General features: G+C 45.9%; 1 protein-coding gene across 1 annotated transcript in view; it reads right to left on the bottom strand.

Annotated features, from left to right (window-relative positions):
* Nucleotides 1-27,350, bottom strand: part of adgra1b (adhesion G protein-coupled receptor A1b) — a 122,338-nt gene that overhangs the window by 14,655 nt on the left and 80,333 nt on the right. Inside the window, exons 13-16 of the mRNA XM_071910482.2 lie at nt 22,946-23,156; nt 22,191-22,399; nt 5,158-5,285; nt 524-647 (exon numbers count right to left, since the gene is read on the bottom strand). Coding sequence (XP_071766583.2) covers nt 524-647; nt 5,158-5,285; nt 22,191-22,399; nt 22,946-23,156 — 672 coding nt within the window. The remainder of the gene's footprint in view (nt 1-523; nt 648-5,157; nt 5,286-22,190; nt 22,400-22,945; nt 23,157-27,350) is intronic.

Raw genomic sequence — 27,350 nt, 5'->3', positions numbered from 1 at the left:
GTGGGGCATCCACAATCGTGGGGACACGGTTTGGTTACATTGCCACATGACTGTCATTGCCGGGGGGGGAAACACCAGCAGCCTATTTCACCACCTTATGACAACATGCGTGAGTACTATCATTGTAAGCCTTTTCTGTTTCAGTTTCATCAGTTCATATTGTGATATGTACCGTTGCTGTCCAAATTTTTTTCAATATTGTGATATGACATTCAGGCCACATCGCCCACCACTAACCCTAGGCAACCAAATACACAGACAGCCAATGGAGAGACAGGGAGCAAGTGCATTTACGGAGGCAAAGCTTGAATCACCGGGGCCCACTGTGCCAACACTTTGAAAGAGTGACCAGGCCACGCATGCAGTTGAAGCATGAAAGACATGGAGAGCGCGTGCTGGCCTGGCTGGGTTAGGTACCACATATTGCACTCGGTGCCCCGGCTGCCGGCACCTGAATAGACATTCATAATCAATTTTCTGAAAAGCTTTGAGAGCGGGACAAATGAAAAGGGAATGCACTTACTGCTTGACAGATGATGGGGTATTTGATTCGATTGATGCCGCCGGCAAACACAGCAAAGGTCAGAGCCGTGTGGAAACAGAAGTTGAGAAGCATGTGCCATCCCTTCCGACTGATGCGGATTGCGCTGCCAAAAAAGACCAAGAAACAGAAAATTAACAGTTAAATCCTGTCTCAGCTATGTTTTATTATAAGGGACAATCTCATAATGACTTAGACGTATGTTGGCCATCACTTGCTACAAGAATCGTTCAAGCCAGTCTTCTACAAGGTTCTCCTACACAAATTGCCCTATTATTTGACTTTGTTACTGCCATATACATTAACATTGCTATGATAATGGTTAGGTACTCCACAGCTGATAGATTGGGTGAACAATATAATATTTTGAAATTAGATTACTTGATTCCCTTCAAACAGTTCAGAGAGTAAAGAGAGACTGTGGAAATGCATACTTTAACGTGCTTTGACTGATTTTGTGTATTTTTCTTGCATTTGTATCCTTTTACTTTGTCTACTACTTGCTAATAACTGTAATAACTGCAACCACATCAGACAATGTTGTTGTTATTCTTAGAGTTGCATTTTGTTACTGTATACACAGGGCTTTTGTATGAAAGAAAAATGGCTATCCTCATAAGACTCCTTCTATGAGGAAAAAAGAAAAAAAGAGACCTTTGTCATTCTGTGACAAAGACATATTGAAATTCATGTTCATTAAACTTTCAAAGGACTAGTCTTTACAGGAATGCGGTATACATTCTACAGACAGGGGAAGAAAAGGGAGAAAAACCCAATGAAGCATCTGAAATCAGTTTTGTTCCAAAATAAGATATCCACCTTTTGAAAAAAAGTGACACCCACTCTCACACAGTGACAGATAGCACAAAAGGAAAACAAATTACAGTGCTCTTTAAAGGATAGTAAGTAACTTAAATCCTCGGCTGACAAAATGGGAACACTTTTACAAACTGCATCCTCTATATTTTAGAGATATTGAAGGATGGACCTCAGGCGAAAGGGCTAGGCTCCTAAAATGGATATATAAAATGGGTATATAGCATTTTAGAAATGAACACTGGGAGAACTTTTAGGTTATTCAGGAGCACAATCTTCCTGCACGGTTTTTTCACACAGATTCACACATGCATGCAGAGGTTTGTGCACACAAATAGGAATCACTGGGCTGGTTTGATGATGAAATAAAAACAGAGTGGTTCCAGTTGGCTGGGTCAATTGAAGCTTTCACAATATAACACTATGCACTCATATCCACTTTGTGAAATATGGCATCAGCCAGAGGGTTATGCAGCCTTGGGCATGGCACTTAACCCACATTACCACTTGCCATCCAGCTGTTAGGAAATAGGCTATATAGGTCAGACAATACTAACATGTTTGTCCTGCTGTATGAATTAACAGCTATTCTGCAATTACTTTCCCATGTCAACCCCCTGCTTTTTTATCGTTCCACTCGCTGTCACCATTTGAAATTATATAACCCTGTGCTGGAACTCACAGCTCCCCAAAATGGAGGAGCGGAGCCCCAGTCGCACGTGAGCCAACTGTAGATGAAGCAGCGGCTCGGCAGTGAGCTATGAGGCGTGTCTGGGGCCGGGCTTCAGCGCTCTGGGCAAGGGGAGGGAGAGTTAAGGCTGCTGTTGTCGATGCTTCTGCTGCCGTCCAGGTACTGAACTCCATCCAGCAGAGAGGCCATAAATCAGACCGGCTCCCGGCCTCCCTGGAAGGGGGTTTTCATAGGCTCTGCTCTGGGCTTTCATTGGGTCAAGTACATTAACCTGGCAACCCTCCACCTTCCCATCTCCCAGAGGGTATGGGGAATAAAACTGTCCCCTCTCTGCATCTGCTCTCTCACCCCGCACTCTCTGCTGAGCCAACTGTAAGGGACAGTAAAGCTATGGCCAGTATAATATGACACAATATACAGCGGGTCGTTTCAGCCGAGCGATCTCATTGGTCAAAGACATGTTCCAACCATGCTGATAATGCCCATAAACCACAGCTAGCCGTGCTTTATCAAAAATGGAATTGGTTGCCATGTTAAGGCTTGTGGAGAATGGGGAGCTACTTGGAAATATTCATTGCCTTCTGTTTTTGTACTGTATGTACTGTATGTATGTTATCAAGCAGTATACGTGTTGGTAACCATTGCCAAAAAGCCATAATACCCACCACTATGTTCTTCACTTGGCTGCCACTCATACCTACTGCATCACCATCACACCCGTAATCACAGTAAACAATGCCATTTTGGGTTATATCGCTACATATAGTCTGTGCCATAACACATACTGTATATGTGTGTGTGTGTGCATGTGTTTGTGTGCGTTTGAGTTTGTCACTTTCTCACTTCACTTCACTAACTACCGCGTATATCCTTGAACAACCTCCCTTGCATTCTGCCCATTTAACACGCAGTCCCAGCGCTTCGCGACTTGGAGACTGTCAGTCAGCGGGAGTGCTACTACACAACCAAATTGTTTCTAAACAGCTATGTGTGTTTTTTTTCTTCCTTCTGAGCTGGGGGAGTATGGAGGGGGAGGTGCGGAGGAGGCGGAGGAGGAGGAGGTGTCGGGAGTTTGTTACTCCCGAGTGTCGTGGGAAGGAAAACTGTTGCTTGGTTCCCCTGTGTGACAGACACACACAAGCTCTCCGGCCTCATATGTTAAATATCTCTCTCTAATGCATCTCTCTTCATGTATGTCTTTGTTGCTCTGAAAAGCACTTTGTGACGTTAAAAAGCGCTTAAGAAATACATTTGACTTAACTGCTGAAGGACTTTGTGGTACAGAGACACACAAAAAGAATAATTGGCAATTTTTATTTGTCGAAATTTTTGATTGCAATGTAACTAAGACTGTAAAACAGGTGGCACAAATGCACACGTTCAACCACATAACAGTTAATTTCAATAGTATTACCAATCATACTGGTATTCATGTGTCACTTTGCTGAGCGCTTAAGAAATACATTTGACTTAACTGCTGAAGGACTTTGTGGTACAGAGACACACAAAAAGAATAATTGGCAATTTTTATTTGTCGAAATTTTTGATTGCAATGTAACTAAGACTGTAAAACAGGTGGCACAAATGCACACGTTCAACCACATAACAGTTAATTTCAATAGTATTACCAATCATACCGGTATTCATGTGTCACTTTGCTGAGCTACTGTTCAAGAAGTACAGTGCTTGGCTGAAGAACAAGATGTAATTATTATTATTGTAGTACTATTGAGTAAAAAAAATAGATAAATTGAACATTTGTGTTCTTTCTTTGTTAATACAATGGTGTGTTATGACCATCTTATAAAAGCAATAAACCATTGATGAGGGTTTTTAGCATGCATCATGCCTAAGTACCTGCTGCTCTAAAATCACTGAAAAATAGTGGCTTATTGCTTAAATGTATATTTATATTTAAAAAATCTCTCATGCGACTTGATTTCTAGGCCCGGGATTCTGCACACAACACCAGAATCCAGTGTTTAGGAAGGTGTTTGAAACCCATTTCTGCTGGATAAAAAAAAAAAAAAAAAAAAATTGCAACCTCTTGCAATTTGGAAATTGCTGTCTCCTATAGTGCAGCCTCAATTTTTTTCAATCAATTCTGCAGCGCTAGACGACAGTAAGCGAGGCTGCTGTCTGGAGCCACAGATGCTGTCATCGCTGTCTGACTGCAGAAGGACGCACCCTGTCTCCGTCCCAGGTGTCACAGACGGATGCAAACTGCAAATCCTGCCGCAAGTCCATACAGTTACATAAATCTCCGGCTTCGGTCGCATTAAGGACAGGGAAAACATAACTTAATCAACCGAATACTTCTGTCTGAGGAGATATTAGTTAACCATTATTCAGAGAATCCAACAACGTCCCTTGATAATGTGACATTTTTATGAAACATCCTGTTTCCCTTCTATCAAAACGGATGGAGAGATATTACAATTATACGCCGCGACAATGCAATAGACGTGATAAAGCGATACTACACGAAAACAAAGGATGATGAATCGGTGGGCTGAAATAATAAGCCAGTCAGGTTCCCTCCTGCTTACATGACAACATCAACAGCGGATGAACCTGAGACGAGCGGACAGATACCGCAGCGCCATAGCAGAGCGAGAGCCATACTGTATGTTCTAATTATCCATCACCATATGGAATAAGGTGAGCAGAGGTGGCCTAAACACCCTTGAGGGATTTAATTTAGGTAAAGGCGGCGCTACCGCCGTCTGACACACTCACACACACACACACACACACACTCATGTATGTATCTGCTTTAGATCCTCTGAGTCAGACAGGCTGCGGCGCTTTATGCCTGGGCCTAAAGCTGTCTGACTCACACACACACACACACACACACACACACACACACACACACTCAGCCCTGGATCTGTGACAGAGGGATCGAAAACAAACCGTAAACCGAGGAGGTAAAAAAAAAAAAAAAAAAAAGGGGGGACGAAACGATTACATAAAAGCCTCCCCGAGTGTCCAGATGTAGAATTTCATTTTGCGTTACACGCCGGAGAGTCTGAAGCCAAATGTGCAGAAAGAGAGAGAGAGAGAGAGAGAGAGAGAGAGAGCGGCTGAGGCGGCGCCGGCTGCTTACCTGTGATGCACTATGTAGGTGATGATGGAGGCGAAGAGGCAGAGCAACATGACCGCCGTGCAGGCATACACGACCGGGTGCAGAAACTCCCCAGGGTACGGGGGGAAAGACAGCACCTTCTTCAGATCCTGGCGGAAGAAAGAGAAGAGAGAAAACGGGGATCAGGCAAAAAGTCGCTATCACAGAACCACTCAGCGAGCGCGAGGCAGGCCCGCACACCCGGTAACCATTCAGAAAACCCATCCACAGAAGGGAAATGATGAGCTCTCCATATGCATACACACAGTGCGCTGCGCAGACGAGATACGCGGGGCGAAATACAAATGAATGTCAAGGAAATGCCTCGGAGTTAGAATGCTTTTCCGAAAACCGGCATAAAAGAGTAACATCCCTGTCGAGAGCAAATTCCTCCCCTACATTTACATTTTGCATTTTAGGTATTTAGCTGACACTCTTAGCCGGAGCAACTGAATGCAACAATAGCGTAAGCTTCCTAGACGGCATAAAAAGCCAACAAGAATGGATAGCAGCCAGGCAAAAAAAAGTTAAGTCTCGTTTTGTGTGTCTAAAAGGCACATTGTTAACAGCCACTCATTAAGCCCGTATCAACATCACACTCTATACTCATAGACTTCACATGTTGAACTCCTCCAACACATAACACTTACAACACACACAGTGACAGCCACAGTATGCATAACACCCTCTAGGTACAGGCAACTTGCCTTTACACTGCCAGTAATGCCACACACTTGTTTATTACAAGTTCCACTAATTTGGCTACACTGCGATCAACTTACCGCTCTTTCAGTAAACATCAGATGGTCTGATCGCCTCTGCTAAGGCAGTGCGAAATATGCTAATAGAAAACATGAGATGCGTTCATGCCTCTAAAGGTCAAAACCCACTGTAAAAAATCCATACATTCACTTCAGGTGCGCTTGATTGACCTCACTCTGCGCCGTGGGCAGGTGCGGAGCGAGCGGTGACGCCGCTGTCTGGCCTCCATTGCGTTGCGTTAGCTAAATAAAGCACACCTTATCTCCATAACCCCTGCAGCCCGATGCGAGTTTGTGTCTGGGAGAGTGATCCGCATATACAGCTGTCTGACTCCATCACTGTCTGCATGTGTAGCCGAGCGACTCTCTCTCTCTCTCTCTCTCTCTCCGTGTTTACCCAAAGGCTGATGAGGCTACGGGGGCCTGTGAGGGTCACGACCTTGCCGGCTTCGGTGTTGAGCGTTAATAAGCGCGGTCGTGGGTACAGCGGAGGCCCGAGCTGGAAGGAAGGCTTTGGGGACGGGACATGGGGGAGATGTAGAGCAGCAGCGTGTGGCAGAGACACGGCCACTCAACGAGCCTCATGAAGCCTTTTCTTGTGTGAAAAAAGGCAGAGGGGAAGTTTTCAGTTTTTCAGTTTTCACCTGAAAGCGGTAATCTGATGACATCTTCGGTGCTAAGTTTTCATTGCTGTGGTGTTTCTGCACTGATGATCCCAGAGTCACCTGTCAATCAAACAGTGTGTCCAGTACTGTGACGTCTTTTTCCGTATTTTCTGTTGGTGAAGTTTGAGTTTCTGTAGGTGGCGCTCTTTTCTTTGTCTGTTCAGTCATGGTGGCTATCACTGCTCATGCTAACTACCCAGTTCTTCTTCTGTTTATTACAAACAAACCGCTGTTGCTGCTGCTGCGAATGCAAATCCTGTGTGCCATGGGAGCTACCAGACACCGGGTGTTTAGAACAGCAAATGTAAAAGCTTTCCTTGACTGACTATAGGATGAAGCACTATTGTGTCCTCTCATTTGGCGACATTTATTTAAATGAAAATGCCATTGAGTATTACTTTAATTATAAACCTAAACCTCACCTTAGTCCTAACCTTAACATTGCCGGAGACCGTATCCTGAAGCCCGACCTTAAAAAATGGTGTAAAAAAAAACAACTGGTCATCGATCTTTGAAGCTGCAGCAACTTTTGACTTTGCAGCTTGGCCAGAAAGTGAAAAACGGCAGAGAGGGAGGAATGGAGGGGAGAGGACTGCAATTACGCATAAGCAATAATTTAAAGGTATCAACATTAGAGAGAGAGAAAGAAAGAAAGAAAGAAAGAAAGAAAGAAGGAAAGAAAGGCAAAGCAGAGGTGGTCCTTCACTAAAATACACAACATGATGTATTGCATATGTCACACATATCCCAAAATTATAATCAGCCTCACATAATTTAGTAGTTACTGATTTACAGGGAGTTATTGAGTTTGTATTTGTCCTCGGAGCGATGTCATCGAAGGACATTGAAAACTCGTGTTAATTACAGCTCAATGAATTGATGTTGCTGAGGAAAAAAATAGCATGGCCTGAAGCCTCAGTGAGGAATCCTGTTGAGAAAATGTGTAAACTTTGAAGAGCAAATAGCGCTTTATAGGAATTTCAATCACGAACAATCAGCAAGCACAAACATCTATTTGACTAAAGGTCGGAGAGGGGATGTTTCTGGGGGAATCAATTACAGCATAGGTAAGAACATAATTGTGGTCAGCTGTATTATGGCAGTGAAATGTGATGCTCAGCAAATGGTAGATGGCAGCGGCTGCAGTTAAATGGACATAGGCGTGAGTTGAGACAGCGGAGGCCAAGCCAAGTCAAAGGTTCTCGCGGGACATATTATCATCATCACTGGGCTTATAATGATAGCTGAGAATGTCAGGCTCTGGCCTCCGGGGTCTTTAACCATTTACCACCCCGACAAATACAACTGCACCAGCTTACGGCCATGTGCTGAGCTGCCGGTCTGAAATGCACAGGTCTCATGTACCTAGTGAGCATCGACTCAAAAAATCAAGTGTGACCAAAGCCGCGGGAGCAGGAAAGGTCTTCATATCCGAACAGCAGGAAAGGCCATTCACACACCAGGCCTGCTGAGGGCTGGATTTACTGCTGTGGGAGACATTAACGCTTTCGGTGGCGGGGCAATCCAGCAGACTTGCTGTTTTCAGTTAACTGCCACTACTCTCGAATGAACACACCAGCTTGCAGCCTGGAACGGCCTATAACTCACCAGACAAACAAGTGGGCTAAACCATGGGAAGGCATCAGCGAGGAACAACACAGGCAAAGCAAGATAATGAGGCTAACAAACGAAGCAAACAAAGCTTTCAAGCAAACACGCTGATGGATCGGGCGGCTTCCAGACCAGCTTAAGTCAAAGAAGGGCAGCAGTGGCCTAAAGGTTTGAGAAGAACTGGACTGGGTAAAAGTGAATGAGTAACAATCTCCCCTTCTTCAACAACTACTATTGAGGCACCCTTGAGCAAAGTACTTAAAGGGTAAGTTCAGCGATTTTGGCCCTACATATTATTTGTCTCTCACGTACCTGTAGTGCTTGGACCCACAGAGAATATTGACTCCAAGGATAGTCTTCTACCAAACTCTACTGTTTACAATCTCACCTGACTGAAATAGTTCTGTGATTTCCTGATTAGTGAAAGTGTGCGTAATGGCGGAATTGTGTCATGTTTATTCTCAACTCCTCTGTGGAGCCTACGAATAGCTTTTTTGGAGATATTTTGACAAAACCCGTTTGGACTCATTGTTAGCAGCAAGAGGCCTAGCAACCGGAGCTCGCTGTTTCAACCGACAGCTGACTCAGGAGCCAATACTCTGTGCAGGTCCAAGTATTACAGGTATGTATATAGGTCCAAAATTGCCAAACTTATCCATTAAGAGCTGCTCAGTGGCCAGCTGCAGAGGACTGCCATTGAATTGGGCGGCTTCCATGTGGGAATACATACAGATGTGCAAATGTGAAGCAGGTCATTGCCAAAATAGACCATGCATGCTCAGCAAAACCCATCCCCGGACAAATAAAGGTTAAAAAAGAAAAAAATAAGACCTCACAGCAAGCTGAGCTGAGGGAGAAAATTGAAAAAAAAAAAAAAAAAAGAGGTGAAGGAAGAAGGATGAAGGATGAAGGGAGACTGTCCCTTTCAGCAGATGGATAGGCCCAGAGAAAAATGGCAAGGCGCACCACAGGGTGCCCTGAACAAATTGTTCATATGGTTCCTAGAAGCAGTGTTTATGCTCCTGGGGTGATGTGGGACGAACTGCAGCAGCTCATACAGAATAGCTAGCGAAGGAGACGGCTGTCGTGTGACTAATGCGCAATATTTGCACACTGGCTCAAGTACTAATGCTTTTCACTAGTGCTGTTATTATGCACTTCATAATAAACAATTCTCCTATCAAGCATGGGCAGAATTTCTTAGATTTGCAGCCCTGATATGACTCTCTCGGCTAAATTCAACTTGTGCATAGATCTCACCATACCGTGCAACAGATACAGACTGTAAAGTTGCAATCCCCTTGTTGACCCAGCTGTCATGATGACTGATAGGCCATTGGCGTAGCTCGCAGCACGCTCTGAACAACTCTTCCCTGTTGTACTCTTCCTTGCAGAGCCAACAGCAGAATGTCAACTAGGGACGGGAGCAGCCAGCTTCAAATGCGATTCCTCCACTCCAGTTATTATCATTATTGCTATCGTATTACATCACAGCCTCGTGGCCACTTTATTACTGTGCCTGTGCGGCGGGCCGCTGCGGCCGGCCCGCTGACAGTGCAATTCATTACAGCCGAGCCACAATATTACCGTACAAGGCAGCTTAGCGTATTCTGGATTAGCGCTGGCATGTTACGTCTAAACATGCCTCCATTGTCCTCGACCCTCGGCAGCTAAACAGGCTCTTGATCCCCTGTTTGTGTTGTAGTTACAACTTTAATCCACGACTCTCCCTCCCCATGACAAAATCAGATTACGACAGTCAATTAAACTTGGTCTGATCCATAATCTCGCCACACAGGCACAGTGGGTGCAAGGTTATCAGGCCTGGGGAAAAAAAATGGGACAAATTTACTGTTGATGTTTGAGGACTTACAGGCTCAGTGTGTTGTATCAGGCTTCTGATTGGTTAGGAAGATGAACTACACAACCTGTAGGGCCTACACGCAAACACGTGTTAATTCCCCTCATTCCTGCAAAGCCAATACATTTTGGGTTTAACTGATGCCGCACAAACCGCAGAACTTGCGCGTCAAACTGCGACTTTCCCCCTTGTATAATCGCATGTGCGCACGCAAGAACGCACAACATTGTGGGAGAGTGAAAGGGAAAGAGAAAAAGAGAGTGAGAAAGAGCGAGAGCAAAACAAAATTAAAATCCTCTGGTGAACAGCCTGCGGGCTCCCGGCTCCCATCCAGCACTGTATTTTATCATCCTTGAGTGGCCGCGTGAACACTGGAACAGAACTGGGGTGAGTGTGCAAATCAAATCCATCCCGGCCTTCGCATAACAATGCTGGAGAACGGCGAGAGAGAGAGAGAGAGAGAGGACAGCAACGGGACAGGACAACCTCCGGATCCGACGATACTCCGAAAAACTGTCATGCGCCATTACCGCAGGTCATCAGCGCTTCAGCGGGACCTTCTGGCTCATAATCAGCACCTCACCCCAGCTTAGGCGAACGAGACCCCACCGTGGTACGTGTAATCAAATCAGGCGGATTCGAGTATGCATCCATCAAATCAACGAGCATTATGAGCTGATGAGGAATCGTGCTCGGCGTCAAAGTTGAACCCCCCCTCCAGATGAGCGCTTGTCGTTTGAGGCTCGCGCGTATCCGTCGATGCTGTATTTATCTCCTCAAACATCAAGGGGGTATTGTTTCATTAGCATTAATTTCTCTCGAGTCTCAGATTAGAAGTGTTGTATTTAGCTTTAGGCTAGCCAAATTCCTATACAGAAGTTATTGTAATCGCTGTTCTGCGGAGATACTTAAAGCGTGACTATCAAATAAATGAGCCTTGCGCACCGCTCAACCTTGCAAACAGAGTACACGCTCGTGTAATTCACTGTAGGCGAAACCCCCTCGTACGGCTGGAACAAAGAGAACGTGGACACCCGGGTCTGCTGTGAACAAAATGAATCGATACGAACAACTCGGAAAGCGGAGCGAAGATTGTTTTTTAATATAGGGCAAAAAGACGGCGGAATGAGACTAATCTCTTTCTTTCTTTCACCCTTATTTATTTCAGGGAGGGTTTGCTGATCACCCTGTTTCACATTCATACAGTTAAACACATTCACACCGGGGAGCCGCCCAATCCGACCCACCATCTTTGACTTGTGAGTAGCTCCACTGGAACAACTAAGCGCTTTGCTCAAAGGTACCTCGACACTAGTTAGCCTTTCGCATTCCCTGTCAGGATTTTCCGACACGACCGCTGGATCCAAGGCAGCAACCATCCGGTCACATGCCTGCTTCTCCATACTTAATGAATCAATAAAAATACATCTGAAAGAAGAGAAAAGATGACGAAGAGGGTGGAGTGAGACTGACCTCTTTTCTTTCACTGGGCTAAAATATAAGAAGCGCAGACAAAACACAGGTGAGAGTGTTTTTTTTGTTTTAAGGTGAACGTGTGGGAAGGCCTAACACCAACATCCATGCCCCTCCATGTCATCTGTGGACACGACGGCTCATGATAGTCCATTCAACAGCTTCTACACTCGAACGGTGAGGGTGTAGTCGTTTGACATACTGTAGAGCGTGTGTGTGTGTGCGAGAGAGAGAGAGAGAGAGGTAGAGAGAGAGAGCGGTAGAGAGATGGCTGGTGGGTGTTGTCTGAGAGGGGTGACTCATCTCCTCGACACACTACACACTACAGAAGGCTCAATGGATGCCGCTCTGCTATGTGTGCTCTTAACATAGACGACACACACGCATACACACACACACACAGCGACATATAAACAGGCACAGATAAAGGCACACACACACAGGGACGCAGAAACACCCACCAAAGGCAAACGGGAGCACGCAAGCACACATTGACACACACACACGCACAGAAACACACACTCCTCCCGCTCTGCGATCGCATGCTGTTCAGCACAGAGCGGCAGCATACATTACACCGGTCCGCACTACGTCCCCCCCACCACAGGTCGATGCGTTGTACCACAACATGCCATTCCCCCCTTCTGTAACAAAGCCCGAGAATAGGGCAGCGCTCCACAGGACATGCTCCGTTAACGCTTAGAGACTCGACGGCGTGGTAGATGTACTGTAGGCCGAGTCAACACAAAGAAAAACACAACACCGCCCCGCGCAAAAAAACACACAGCCTCTCTTACAAAAAAAAAAACGCAACGCTCTCCGGCAACGGAGGTCTCGGCGGGTAAATAAGCTCGTGTTTGCCGGCGCGGCGCTTAACAACGCCGAGCCGGCTGCGTTTACAGAGCGCACACCGGAGACGCATCCACACATCTGTTGCCGTCCACCATTTTCATCCGCTCTTTCTCCCAACACACAGCCATCCAACGGCCCCCGCCAGCGCCAAAAGGCTGACTGAATAAAAGGCGCTTGATGGCTCCATTACCATCACCATAAAAACCACATTGTTTCCACAGCTCTTCAGACTAGAATTTGCTTTTTTTTGCAGATAAGGGGGGGAGGGGGGGGGCACGCTCCAAAAAAACCCCGAAGGGACTACAATGGGGTCGTCGTGGCAATGTTCAAGGCTGTCAGGAACTGTCTGGATCCATACCAGGGTTTAGACTGGTGCTGTTCTCTAACTGTGGCGGCATTTAGCCCCCTGAGACGGAGGTGCTGAGAGAGAGAGAGAGAGAGAGAGAGAAAGAGAGAGGGATGAGGGACGCTCTTGAATGAATGCAGTCAACCGTGCGTAGAATAAAAGGATCTTAATGCATGAAGAATATGTAGTGTGGTGCGTCTAGCAGAAAAACAGATTGTAGCAGGGGACAGCGATGGGGAGCGGAGATAGGGGAGATAAGGAGATGTGGCGTGATAGCATTATATAGATGAAGCCCGTGGAAACAGACAGAGAAAGAGAGAAAGAGAGAGAGAGAGAGTTAAATCATTACCCACCATCCCCCCCCTTCAGCCCTGCAACCTACTGTATGTCTGACTCAGATCTCTTCCCTCTCTCGTCTCTCTCTTTACGCTCATCCCTCCATCCCCACCGCAGCGCAATTTTCCTCCATTTTTGATTACAGATTGCTCGCTGTGATCTCAGCCAATCCCATTTTACCATCTGACAGTTGTGCTATCCGTGCCATTTAGACCTAAGTGGGCGCTCCATCTCCTCCGCCAGCCATTTACATGTTTGCGTCTCGTTAGGGCCATTTGTAAGGCAAAGGCAAAGTGTCGGGACAGTGAGGAGGTGGAGGGAATTTCGGCGTCCAGATTAGTTTTCACCTTTGATACCGGAGCGCATCGCTCACCCGCTGGAATGGGATTTGGGAGGCGAATTTAGTGAGCGTTTGAAGTTGGAGCGCAGGCAATGCAAAGCCCCTTCTCCCGAGAAATACTGACGCATAATTCACACACTCGCACGCACGTACACACACAAATACACACACACACTCGTACACACCTTCCCCCACTCTGACATCCTCTCCAACACACACAGCTCTCATACTTGCATGGACAGACACACAACCAAGTGAGAGAAGCAAACTTGAGAATACAATGCCATTTAACACCTGACATTATGGGATGGGAAACCGTTTCCTTTGAATAAAAAATCCACCAATCTGGCAAACAGGTTGTGCTGGGCAGTGTCCAGGTATGAATGTGTGTAACTGTATGAATGAGGAGCTGCATGATGCTGAAAAATGCATGCATGCTTAAACCTGCGTTGAATAAATAAAGGTTAATAAATCACTGGTTTAAATCCACTCATTATAAGGTTTTGCTTGGATCCAGCCTGACTTAACTGCTAATTTTTGTGACTGACACTTTCCTAAATTTTTTATCACCTGGACTAATGATATTTCAGACTTCAGTTGAATCATGGATCACCAATCACGGTAGCAACGTGTTGCTTTAATCACACAGGAACAAGCAAACACAGGCTAACATCATCCATCCCACAAACTGAAGAGTCCGATCAGAGCGCACAAATGCATGTACGTTTAAACTGCCCCCTCTGTGGAAATGACAGTCCCAGATATCATCAGATAATCATATAGTTTATACATATATATATATATATATATATATATATATAGTTCTTAAAGCAAAGTGTGACATGAGGTTGAGTCCAATCTAACCGGGAGGATCAAAACCTCTGCAGCCCCACTGTATCCAGGAACAGAATTCTTGCCAGCAAAAAAAAACGAAATCCGGTGCATATTAACATCACATCACATCGCATCACAACATCAAAAGACCTCTGAATAGAAATCTGAAGGGTTCTTAATAGACCTACAGATACACCCTTCCCCTGCCACGTTATCGCTCCCCCTTCAAATGGCACAAGCCTCATTTTCCGCCGTCCTCCTAGGAGTGCACAGGGGGCCACATTGCATCAATAGCTGCTCGCTAATTGCAAGCCTAGCAACCAGCGGCAGCAGCTCGCCACATTTACAGTAGATAAAGAAAAGAGGGAACTGCAGGGCGAGGCCGTACTCTCCTCGTACGCTGAGGAGAAGAAGGCATTTTTTTTTTTTTACAAAGCGATAAGGTCATCAGGTCAAACGCCAAAGGTTTTGCTGATCCGGATCGGTCGTGGCGGGAAAGGCCGTGATGGATCTTTGATCTGGAAAAGGGCTGGATGGGTGAGATTGGAAGGTGGGCAGTTAGCTCTCCCTCCCTCTGCTAATCAACCACTTACAAGAGCTCAGCTTTTCCAAGTCTATTATGGAAACTACCGTCGCCTTTAACCTCCCAGCCTTTTGTGCTGTTTTTGGGGGTGATATACTTTCTCTCCAATCAGGGCCTGGCAACAGCAGCAGCGAAATAGGGGGGCAGAGGAGGGCATTCTGGGAGCTGCTGTCTTGGCTGACAACAGAAGTGGACACGCAGACAGCCAGCCAGCCAGCCAAACATCCAGCCAAGCAGCCAGCCAGCGACGAGCTGGATCACTTTCTACACAGCCCTAATAGAGGCAAAAATAAGCTCTTAATGTGTTTGTCTAGACTGGCCAGCATTGTGCAAATGAGGTGCTGTCCGGTTCAGTTACATGCAGCGCACAGAAAACAGCGAGCCGCCTGAAAGACAGGGGCAGAAACCGAAACAGAAGAGAGAGAGAGAGAGAGAGAAAAAGAGAAAGACAGCCACAGAGATAGAGAGGCTGTTTACAGGGCCTGTCCTCATTTCTACAGGGCTGTCTCTGGGGTTCAGGAAGGGTTGCACTGTCGACTGGGGAACAGCTGGTGAGAGAGGGAGAGACAGAGAGAAAGAGAAAGAGAGAGAGAGACAGAGAGAGAGAGAGAGAGAGAGGACGCAGACAGATTCAGATCAGATGCCATATTATTATGTGGACAGTTACTTTTATTCACTTGGACTGTGTACTGTGTGGGAGAGGCTGCATATTGCCAGTGTGCTGCAACATGAATCATGTATGTCAGATGGCTTCTGGTCACATGCAGAGGACTAGCAGGACCCGTCTCATTTTAATCATCTGTGACTAATCTTGGATTGTGCTGTAGGTCTATGTGTGCCCACACATCCATGTGTGCACATAGATTTGGACACACACCACGGATCCTCCGATAGTCTCAATATAGCTGATGCATTGCCATAGAAAACCTCTTTACACCTCATCCAAGCATTCATATCTCTAACTGGGGCAGTGTTTAAGACAATTTGTGCCAAAATTATCAACTTAACATAAAATCAAAATGCAGCTACATCATTATCTTTCATAAAGATTGCTTGTCAAGATTCATAGTTTTACATTTGAAGCAATCGGTCTGCCTCTCCATAAAAACTGTAGCACTGTTTTGGCTGCCAATTAATCAGTGGCTGTATATAAACAACATCAAAACTGTGAAACCACTGAATAGCCCATTAACTTTCTTTGTATTGCTCCACTGGGTGAGCACACACACACACACACACACACACACATCTGCGCAACACTCCCTTCTGCTGCGAGCAGCACTATTATAATCTTTCATACACTTAGCTGAGGAGCATACATAATTTAAATAACAATAGGTTAAAGCAATGCAATTTGTATCCAGGCTAAAAGAGGGATACATACTGTATTAAAAATGGAGGTAGCTAACACGTCCAATATGGCGTGTCAGGGAAAAAAGGCCCAATAGTGAGTATTGGCTGACTCCAGCAATGCCAGGGCAAAACTGTTGATGGCTGAGATAAATGGTGGGCTGTGAGCTCTGAACTCATTACTCAGGGAGAAAACAATCTGCATCACATGTCAAGTTATTGGCCAGCAGCAATCTGTTTTGGGAGTGCAGGGGCACTGGTGGATGAGCTAGACCCTTCCCCATTCACACCAAGGTGCATCCTTTAACCGCAGTCAGCAAAGCACATCGTGGAGAGGTTACATCAGAAAAGTAGCAACAGAAAGAGAATCTGAGGCACACACACACATGCACGCACGCACACACACACGCACACACACACACACACACACACACACACACACCAATTCGCAATTGTCACTGTAATGATGGCTGACATCAACTGTAAATTAACACTTACAAATGGAACACGGGTGCATGTATTAAATATTAACCTGAGCCAAAGCTAAACCCAATCTCTTGTGTATGGAGTTCACACTGCACAGTGCAGAAAATGCCTCAGTGTATCTGGTTAAGTCAGGGGCTGGTGAGTAGGCGGCATGGCTGCCTCCACACACATGGAGCTGGATTAGTGCTCGTCTGTAAGCTGCCATGTTTTAAATAAGCGCGAGCGAGCTGACAGGTCAAAGGTATCTGATGCTAAGTGGCTTGCAAATCATTAGCATGTACTGTGAGAATTACCTTAAGCTGTGTAATTATTACGCAGCCTTTCACAAACACAAACACACGCCCTGGGTTGGGACTGTTACCTCCATAATGCAATCTAGCACAAATTAGCCATTGCCTGTCTTCCTTAAAATGATAACCATTAACGCAATTCACCACTCAGATAGTAGTAGTTTACCTCCAAATCCACAGAAACGTGTACCAACTGTGCAAAAATGATGGTATCCACAATCCAAACAATCCAAATCCATTTTTGTTATCAGTGATCATCATCCATTTCTGCAGCAGAATCTGTAATCTGATGTTTTTCTCAGCAAATGCAACTGATTGTAGTCTTATTTTAGTATACAACACATGTGCCAAATGTAGTCTAACCCAAAGCCATGCTTTCCTACCTGTGAGATGTTTGGTCCCACAAGAGCGGCTTTTTGGTGGCAAGGCTATTACGTGTAAAGGGCTCTCCAGAGGCTAAGAGGTGTGTCTAGTATGGTGCTTTGAGCCTCGAACACAACTCTGTTTTTATCCACTAAAGACATCGCCCCCTCCGATGATATCACTATTTGTCATCGCGTACCCTTCCCTCTCTCCCACCCACTACAATGCACATCAACAAGGAGAGGCAAAGGCAGTGCCGTGAATGTTTATCATGCATATCTAAACAGGTCATCGTCATTATTAAATCCCTTGATCACCTAAAACACACACCGAAGCTGCTTTAGTGTGAAAATGACTAAGAGGTAGGAGAGAGCTGGAAGCCCAGGGTGTGAGCAGCGCTGAAGGCAAAAGTTAACACCGCTGAAGCCAGGGCATGCTCGTGGGCGAACAATAAAAACTGGCTTGCCTCATTATGTCTGCCTTGAGCGCAACTGTGGACAAGAGACTAATGAGAAAACACAACTTTGAGAAAGCTATCTGCTGAAACACAGACCTTCAAGAGACACAAACAAAACAAAGACAGTGTTTGAGTTAGAGAGAATCCGAAAGTTGCGGGGAGTTAGAAGTTATTTTCCACGAGGAAAGTCCTATCCTGCAGAACTTAGTGTGCGTATTACCCATTAATGGTAAACTAAAAAATACTGAATGTGGCTTGAATATATTTTGAATAAAAAACTGCCTTTAGAGGATATTTCTTGGGATGTAGTCACAGTTGATTGGCATCTCGTCTAGAATGCTGAAGCACAAAAGCCAATTTTCTCTCTTCTACTCTCCTCCCTTCCTTCCCTCATTTCTCCCAAGTTACTACGTTTTGGGAGACAATGGCAGGGAGGGGGTGGAGGGAAAGGGGCAATAAAAGTTTTGGGATGCGCCCAAGAACAAAGCACCACTGATATGTGTAAGAAGTAGATTCTGCCGCTGCTGTTTGTTCCTAAAGCGCAGCCTGAAGCCAATTTGCTCCCATGTTCTCGCAGTTATTCCACTAGTAGTTTGTTCCTGGGCATCTAAGGCGAGACCCTGTGGTCAGCTCCGCTCCGCCAGTCAGCAGTAATGTCACACCGGCCTCTAGCCTGTAGTCCGCTTCGCCAACGAGAAGCCGTGTATCAACATTTAATCCCGTCTCGTTTGGTTTGGTCCAAGATGGAGGCGTGCCAGCGGAAACTCGTGAGTTACGGCCTACTCCCCGATTTCGAAACAGTAGATCCTTTTATTGAGACCGTGAAAACCTAAAAATGACAACTGAGGCGATTAAACGAATAAATTTGTGTTTTTACCAGCATTAGGTTTGTATTAGCATGCGTCGGGTCTGGCTGCGACTTTAATATTCCCCTGCTCTGTCAAGATTTAGCTTCAAAGACACAACCCCTTCCCAGCTGCCTGGCAAGCACACATCAACTCACTCTGACTATTCTGACTTTCCCTTTCTCTCTCTCTCTCTCTCTCTCCTTCTCTCTCAAACGATCATTAAAGATGACTATCTATTTTCAAACGCAGATGCCTTCATCCACAATTACACGCATGTTATATGAGATGATACCATGGTTTACCAATTCCAATGTCAAAATTTGACACCCTGTCTTCCACAATAAAACAAATTACATTGAAGAGCTCACCTGTACTAATTGTGATGCACAGCCATCACTAGAGCACACTCTTTTTTTCCCCCCAGGAATCCACTTTCACATATTCATTATGTCCCATAGTGTATAGAAATACATCTCTGAACAGCTCTTGCCTTATTGGACCATGGCCTTAGGCCCTTTGTTATGATTGGATACTGACAAAAGCCAGCCACCCCTCCATCTCGCTCTCTCTTTCTAAAGGTCTGCTCGTGCATATTAAACAGTCTGGAGCAGTGAAGCAATCAAATGCAGGACCTTCTGCCTCCACAGCCTCTGTTTACCACCTCTGCCAAACAAAAAAAAATATGTAGCTACCTCTGTGACAGGGGAACGAGAAGGAAAACATAAAAAAGCATACACTCCACTTGCAGGAGAGAGGCGTGTCTGTTGGGGGGGTGGGGGTGGGGGGTGGGAGGGAGGGAGAGGGTGGGTGGGGTGAGGGGGTGGTGGGTGTCACTGTGATGAAGACAAATGATGAGGCTGCATTGCTGTAAATGAGTGAGTCAGCCCTCCCCCCCTCCGACAAACGCGGGGCCTGCTGGAAGCATGGGGGACAGACGGAGGGATGGATTGGAGAGAATGAGGGAGGCAGTGGGGGGGGGGAAGCGTGAGAGGGATGGGAACTGTCCTTTGTGCTGAAATCTGAAGAGTCGCTTTCTGGAGGGCTTCAAGTTCTTTCCATAGCTGGCCCCCGGATACAAAACAATCTGTTCCATTAGCTTTAATGTAACAGGTGAGCAATCCACCTGCTCTCTTATGTGAGCAAAATCAAATGATACGTTCATTGCTCCTACTGTTATCAAAACCCACAGCAGAGGGGGGTATAATATATGCCCAGACAAAAACTCGCAGGCTGTTGCTGAGTTTCTGCTACACAGCACATCCCAAGTCGGTTATTTGGCATTCTGATCACAAATCCAGAGGAGGGAGACTCTCTACCATGTAATTCTTTCTCAGCCAAGTCAAAAAGATTCCCATTAAAATACTTTTTATATCCCAAACCGCAGTCCCCAGGGACAATTCATTGGTTTGTCATGCTATTTGTAGACTAATCATCTCCACGCACACACACACACACACACACGCACACGCACACGCACATGCACACACGCACACACGCACACACGCACAAACACAAGCCCCATAAGAACTAAATGTGAATGGGTCTGGATCAACAGGAATTTGAGATTGCATTGTGCCTTTCAGGCATCGTTTTCCCTTTTCCCCTCATTCCTTGAAATGATTTTGCTGCATTATTCATCTTTCAAAGCTGTCATGCTTTGTGGCTAACCCCGTGTCAGTTTGCTCAACATCACAGATGCACCATGAGATGGAATCCTACACAGTATACAGCAGACATCTTATCTGCCGAGGAATGCACGCTGTATCATATAGAGTATAAGGAAGGCGATACAGCTATGCTAGATACTGGAAGTAACTGCTGAGCTCAGGATGCAAATCACTGGATTGCTTCACACTTTGAATGTCAACATCACCTGGGTCAAGTGACAACAGCGCTGTCGCCCACTGATTTCAGCACTGTCACTGCAGCTGCTACAGTCTTATCAGCATATAGAAAACTTTGATAATACACTTGGCAACTTGTTGTAACCTGATTTTCCATTTTGAACACCAAAGCAGGGGGCTTCATGCTGTTTCTGCGCTTCAAACACACAGCACAGAAACGAAATATACTGATATAGGCACCTTACTAGTCAGTACATCAAAAATGGCCAACTTGCAGCCTACACTAATAGGAGATTCCTCACAACTTGACATGAGAAGATTATGCAACAGGTCTAGCACTTGCAGAAGCCGCCCTGGGCTATAAGGGACATCATTGCAACATATTGTAGAAGGTGCCGACAGGAGAATGATGTCACAAGTCCGTAAATAAGGGTCCTTTTCTCGGGCACTGCAGAGACCAGGCGGGTGTGGTGACTGCATTAGCAGACGCGCAATCCCCGGCGCAAAACGCTCGCATAAAACCATTATGTGGACATTCCTGTAACGGCTCGCCGCCGTCTCTATCACTGCCTTCTATTTGCCGGACGTGTCCTGAAGTTCAAATCATTAATCTGCTGCCACGTCAATTTACCGAATTGCCGATCTCGCTTTATTCGGACAGCCAGAAGGTGCCCATTGACGGCGCGCCTCCCCAAGCCCAGGTTGGATATTAAATACATACACAATGACAATCTGACATCTGCTCTCCATCTAACAACGGTTTAGTATTCCCCGCACACACCCCACTTTCTCTCCGAGCACCCTGTGCCGTTTTTTTCTATGCCGATTTCCCCTCTGTACCCCACTCTTTCTCATTCCTATGCGGCTTTTCCGAGCCAGCTTATTTCCACACACGAACAACAACGGAATTGAACAGCGGCTTCATAAAATATGCAGGCAAAAAGGCAACTCGGAAAGCACCGACATCTCAAGCACAACACTTTTCATGCTCTACCGAGAACTGACCTCCCAGTCTAACGAATCCCACTCTTCGGTAAACATCCGGAGGATTTCTGTTCATCCAAAAAAAGCGGACCAGGCGCAGCGGCTCTATGGAGCGACTGGGCGATGCGATGCCATTGCGCTTTTGGTATTATCCTCATGAAATCAATTTGAACAGGGGGACGTCGTCAGGAGAAGGCATCTCGGCGACGTCGAGACCAACTTGAGCGAAATAGATGAACGATGCTACGCTTTACAATCCAACATTGTGCTCGGCAATGGTTGCAACCAATTAGTACACCACTTGCGCTCGGAGGCGAATAGCTCCTGACAAGGCGCTCCTTCTGTTGAGCATCGCTTCTATTTCAGCTGCTGTGCTGCTTTTTGGAAAAAAGGTGGCAGACTATACAACACGCAACTTCTCATTTCCAAGATATAGGGGGGAATTAGCGTCGCGCATACTCCAAAGCCAATAAATCCCCATAGCGCATTTGACAAATCCTTTCCCTCAGCTGGAGAGCAACAATAAAGCAACCTTTTAAAGGTCCCTGCATGAAGTGCTTCTTAAAACACGTGACTCCATCTATTCCTTTGTGAAAAGGATGCATTTGATCCATAATAGGGCCTAAGCAGCAGAAGACACGCTATAAGGGGGGTGGGGTGGGGGTGGGGGGGCATGGGTGTCCTAGATGGTGGGGATGGACGACACTGGCACTATACTGTAGGCTACTCACCATTAGCACAGCAAAGTTATTGTGATGGGTGCAATGAATGGTGGTCGTGTTGCCCCCGGAGCCTGTTATGTGGCACCCCTCTGCCCGCCAGCCACCGTGCCCATCCAGCAGGTCAAAATCCCAATAGGCTGCGGTGGGGTCTACACCCAGTGCGAAGTGCCTGAGAGCAATGGTAACGGAGTGCACGGCGCTCCCGAGGCTGCACCCATCTGCAAGAAAAGCAACACATTAAATTAGGGAAACCAAGTGGAAAGTCTGTAAGTGCTATATCAAAAGACGCGTGGACACGGGCGCGCACATTCACACACACAAACATACACCACACGCGCACGCATACACACACTTACACACACACACTTTATTTAGGCATTGCGCAAATATCAGACTGTTATTGCAGTTGACAGTCTGCCGTCAGGTACTGTTGGACATAAACTCCTTTAATTTCAAACACGTAAAGGTTCAAGAAAACCTAATAAAGTATCATATTCAGCCCTATAGAAAAACAAACTGCAGCAGCGACATGCAATTAAATAACAGGCTTTACATATGCTGATTTCAGTGGTTAAAATAAAACATACAGGAAAGAGTTGTGTTCTGGTCGAAAGAGACAGTATAGGCTACAGCGTTTATGTCAACATGTTGCGCATGGTAAACTGATATAATCTGTGTGCGCGTGTAAGCATGTTGTCCGAGCCGGCATTATAGTAGAGCGTTGACATCACAGGCATGATGATAAAAAATGGATTTCCTCTTACCTAATTTGGTGAAAGCAACTGGTGTTGAAACGCTCCTACGTTTCCCATCATCTGCGAGATTTGACGAATTCCCCGTGCAAGGAAAGAGTTTCCCATTGCGAAAAACAATAAACTGCAGCTTGCAAGTGGAGTTATCAACAGATTGCAACGCAGAGGAGGAGATAGGCGTACCAGCCAGCGGTAAATGGATTGAGGCGACTGCCACTGAGTTCTGCGGATGGAACAAAAAAGGAAAATAAAAATTAAATAATGTCTCCGAGATGCGCAGAAAAAAAAGACAAAACTCCAATAGAAAAAGACTGACAAATTGCTTTCCTCGCCAAGACTTGAGGCGACCAAAGACCACAAGTGACCAAGGGAATGGGAGTCACGTTTGAAGCGCACCAGTGCGCCTATTTGGTCAGGCTCCCTGCCGCAGAGGTGGAAATGGTTCTTACCATTTCAGCTTGAGGGCACATCAACACTGCAGCTTGATTTAAAGAGACAACCGGTCTGACTTTATCTTCTTTTCACCGATTATAAACACCACAGAGCCCCCTGAAAAAAATCATCCCTGGCAAGGTTTGGAGAAAAGGGTTTCTTGGAGGAAGGCATGGGCGTCAATTGGGTATGGCAAGGTGTGGGCACTCGCCATTTCTGAGCCGAAATGAAAACAAAATTGATCTTGTAATTTATTTTTAGCATTATAACGGAGAGCAGAGATCAAGCCGAAATTGCCAGCAATCGATTTGGAAGCTAATTCTTTAAAAAAAATTCCCATCAGGGGAGCATTCAAGACCAATGTTCTCTCTGAGCTGCAGATTTGGTGACCTACTGTATGCATGTGTAATAATTTAGTGAATTGAACAAATCATATCTTGTCAGTCATCAGTCTCTGCTTGAAATTTAGTTGATATGAGCAGGTTTCAAAGTTTTGGTGTTAAATGATATCAAATGCAAATGGAAATTTGTCACTAATTAGGATTTAGTGAATTAATCTCCCTGAAATGTTCATGTTCGTGTGTGTGTGTGTGTGTGTGTGTGTACCAGTGGGGCTGACTGCACTTAGGTCCCAGGACGAGCAGCACTTAACCCCGCCAAAGTTCATGTCTAATCATAAAAAAAAGCCTCCAAAGTGCCAGCGTCAGCATTTAAGACCTAGGCTATGTAAGGGGCACACACCCAACTCCATGCATCCTACTGATTGATATTAATGCGCCGGCTGAGATGTGTTCAATATTTCATACACATAAATATAACAACATAGGGTAACAACAACAATTTCTGCGCTGGCTGTAGGTCCTTACATATTTATCCATCAGGTCACCGGCTCTTCATTGCCGCTAATAGAGAATGATGCTGATGACTACGCTGATGATACGTGTTCATAATAAAGATAATGAGGGTGTTACGCCGGCTTTGCTTCCAAATGAAGTCTGTTTTGTTCGGCTTTCAATCACGTCGCCCTCCAGTGTGAGGGGATCAGCACTTTGAGCCCAAAGGGGAGGGATGCTTCCTGCCCAAGATGAATGTGGATGCCCATAAAGTGCCCTTACAGTTAATGGCGAGCTGCTTAGTCAGACGTTCCGCCCAATCAATGTCGAGGAGAAAGACGGCCAAATTTCTTAATCAAGTTAAACAAGCGCTCCTCTGTCCATTCTTATGTTCCTTGCGCCAGCCACGGTGTCGTGGTGTCGGTTTAATGTGGGTCCCCCCCCCCTTGCATCGACTGGCTCTCCTCGCTCGATGTGGCACCCAGCTGCAAAGAGTCGGGAGTTGTGTTTTGAGCTATCCGGCCCTTCCATTATCCCGGAGGGTAATTCTATATAAGTGACACAGGGCAATGGGATGCTTAAGCGCGGGCCCTTCGCTTTACAACCGGCGTGTGCAAGGAGCCATTGGTGCTTTTTTTACGGCCCGGGGTTTGTTAGCTATTAGTTTCTGCATTGACTCACACTTGAAAGGCTATTGATTTCCATCCTGCAGTGTGTGTGTGTGTGTGTGTGTATGTGGGGAAGAGAGAGAGAGAGAAAGAGAGAAAGAATCCTTGCCCTGAAATTTATGTTGCATCGTTTTCCTCTCTGAACAGCTTAAGCTAGCAGTCTGTTTCCAAGAAGTCACAGGATAGAGACATCAGGGATGGAGCCAGAGAGGATTTGAGCCTCGGTGTCAATCCAGAGACAGACAAGTGAAACGGGGCCCGGCACGCTATTCAAGGGGTCCTTTCTCCTACTGCGAGCACTGATGCCAGGTCACCCCCTGGCATCTGACGATTTTCAAAAGCGCACGACACCTTATCTCGCGCACTTTTTCCTCCCCATCTCTTTCTACATCTTTTATCCTCTTTTATGCGGCGTATCAAAGGGATTTGCAGCCCAGAGGGCGCGCGCGAGGTCCCGTTCCGAGCAGCGATCCCGCGTTCCTCCCGAGCAACCCTAAAAAGCTACATTTCCTCAACCCCGGCGCCCACCGGGGACCTCACACTTCAGAGCTGATTTAGGCGGACGTGCCTCAGCCGGTCTGACCTTCCCCCAAGCCCCTCCCCTTCGGGGCGAGGCGGCATGCCGTAGCCTTAGTAACCATAATCACGGCTCCCCCCCCCTCTCTCTGTCTGGGATCGTTCTTCTTTTCTGTTTTTTTTCCCCCACTGATTCGTTTCCTTACAGAGGGCATCCAGGTGAATGTCAGCAGTCACCTCCTATTTCAGCCTCCTATGCATGTGGCTGTTCCTCTCCTCCTCCTCCTCCTCCTCCTCCCCCCCTCCCATCCTCCTCCACCTGCTACTACGTGATAGAAGCGCGAAGCTGCAGCAGACTTGACGTGGAAACAGCCTGCGGGGCAAAACACAACAGCAGTGTTTGACCCGGGGGCACCCAGAAAATCACAGCATGAACATCATGCTTAAACATGGCTCCACCCTTGACTTCTGCCTGGTATTATTGTTATATGTTTAGACCGAGAGGACCAATACATGTTTATTTCATTGTGAGTATACCACAACTCCTTTGTAGATGTATGAGTGGGGGAACTAACTTTTCTTTTTTCGCAGGCAGCAACTTGAAAATTAACTATGAATGAAATGAATTTGCCCCAAAGGGCAGTTTGCTGAACTTGGCCCCAGCAGAGAAGGAACTGCTGACGAGCATGACCGGGGATTTGCATAATTTTTTTGTAATTATTGGCAGTCCTGTCAGTGCTTCAATGGTAAAAGACAGAATGACCATGGGAAAAAAAGACATCACCAGATTGTGAGGGTTGGATCAAATGTGTGTTTGTTTCTTTGTGTGTGAGTGTGTGTGACTCGGCTGTCACGCACAACATCCACTGAGTCATAAACCAATTTGCTCACCCTTTACAAGCAACATTTAATAAGACCTTGTACACATGCCGCTCCTGCTTTCGAGGTTTGAATATATTAGTATGACTCGACGTATGAGGAAAAAAATAAATAAACAAAGAAAACATAATTCTGCAAAAGTGATTGCCATGGTTGGGGCTTAAAAGGGCCTATTCCTCTTGAGCATTTATTATTTTGTGGTGTTGTTAGCATTACTTATCAAGAGAAATTAAACACAGGCCTACACGGTTGCCATGCCAACCGGAGTCTGTTTCCTCCAGACGGGCTGTGTTGGTTAGGGGGGGGGGAACCATTAGAGCAGATTTGAAGCAGGAAATAAGGCAGACTCTTTGGAGAGGCACGGCTCTGCTTCAGCTGTCAGCCGCACTCTCCTCACTCGGCTCCCGCTGAAACTGTCACATCCGAGGGGTGTGGCTTGAGCGGAAACATTCATGGGATCGCAACAGATGTTTGATTAAAAAGACATTGTGAATAACAGTAATGAATATTGTGCAGGGACGTTACTAATATAGTAGCTGCGGGACTATTTGATATCGAGAAAAAGCAGGCGAGTGCTTTGAGACAATAACTGAGCAAACTAGGAATGAAGACATCTTAAAAGGGAATTCCACCGCATTTCAGCATTTATTCATGTAAATATGTAATTTTTACAGATACTCATAAGCCTGCCACATCCAGGAATGAGATACAAGAGCTTGTCTCATCCATCCCCTGACACTACATCAATATAGGGCCTACATCCCCATTAGATGAATGTGACTCTATCCAGGATGCCTCCTGGGAATACATATTCTCATGCAGAATTCACAGCACTGTAATAACTATGGAATAATTCAGGTATTAAAAGACAAAAACATTTTAAGAATTCTCAGTGTCATTTCCCCATTCATTCTTAATGGAATGACTCCATTATTGGTACATTTAGATGACAATTTAAGCATTTGGCTGACAACTGCAGCTACTTATCCTTAAAATTATGATATCTTGATGACAACACAGTTTAAAGAATTTGTTCTCTGGCTTTTGGTTGTCGGAGATTATTCCGTTTGACAAATGCACGCTGAACCG

Source organism: Centroberyx gerrardi, chromosome 15 (assembly GCF_048128805.1).
Source record: "Centroberyx gerrardi isolate f3 chromosome 15, fCenGer3.hap1.cur.20231027, whole genome shotgun sequence".
Classification (NCBI taxonomy): domain Eukaryota; kingdom Metazoa; phylum Chordata; class Actinopteri; order Beryciformes; family Berycidae; genus Centroberyx; species Centroberyx gerrardi.
The sequence above is the reverse complement of the archived record's forward strand: the minus strand, read 5'-3'. Positions and strand labels throughout refer to the sequence as shown.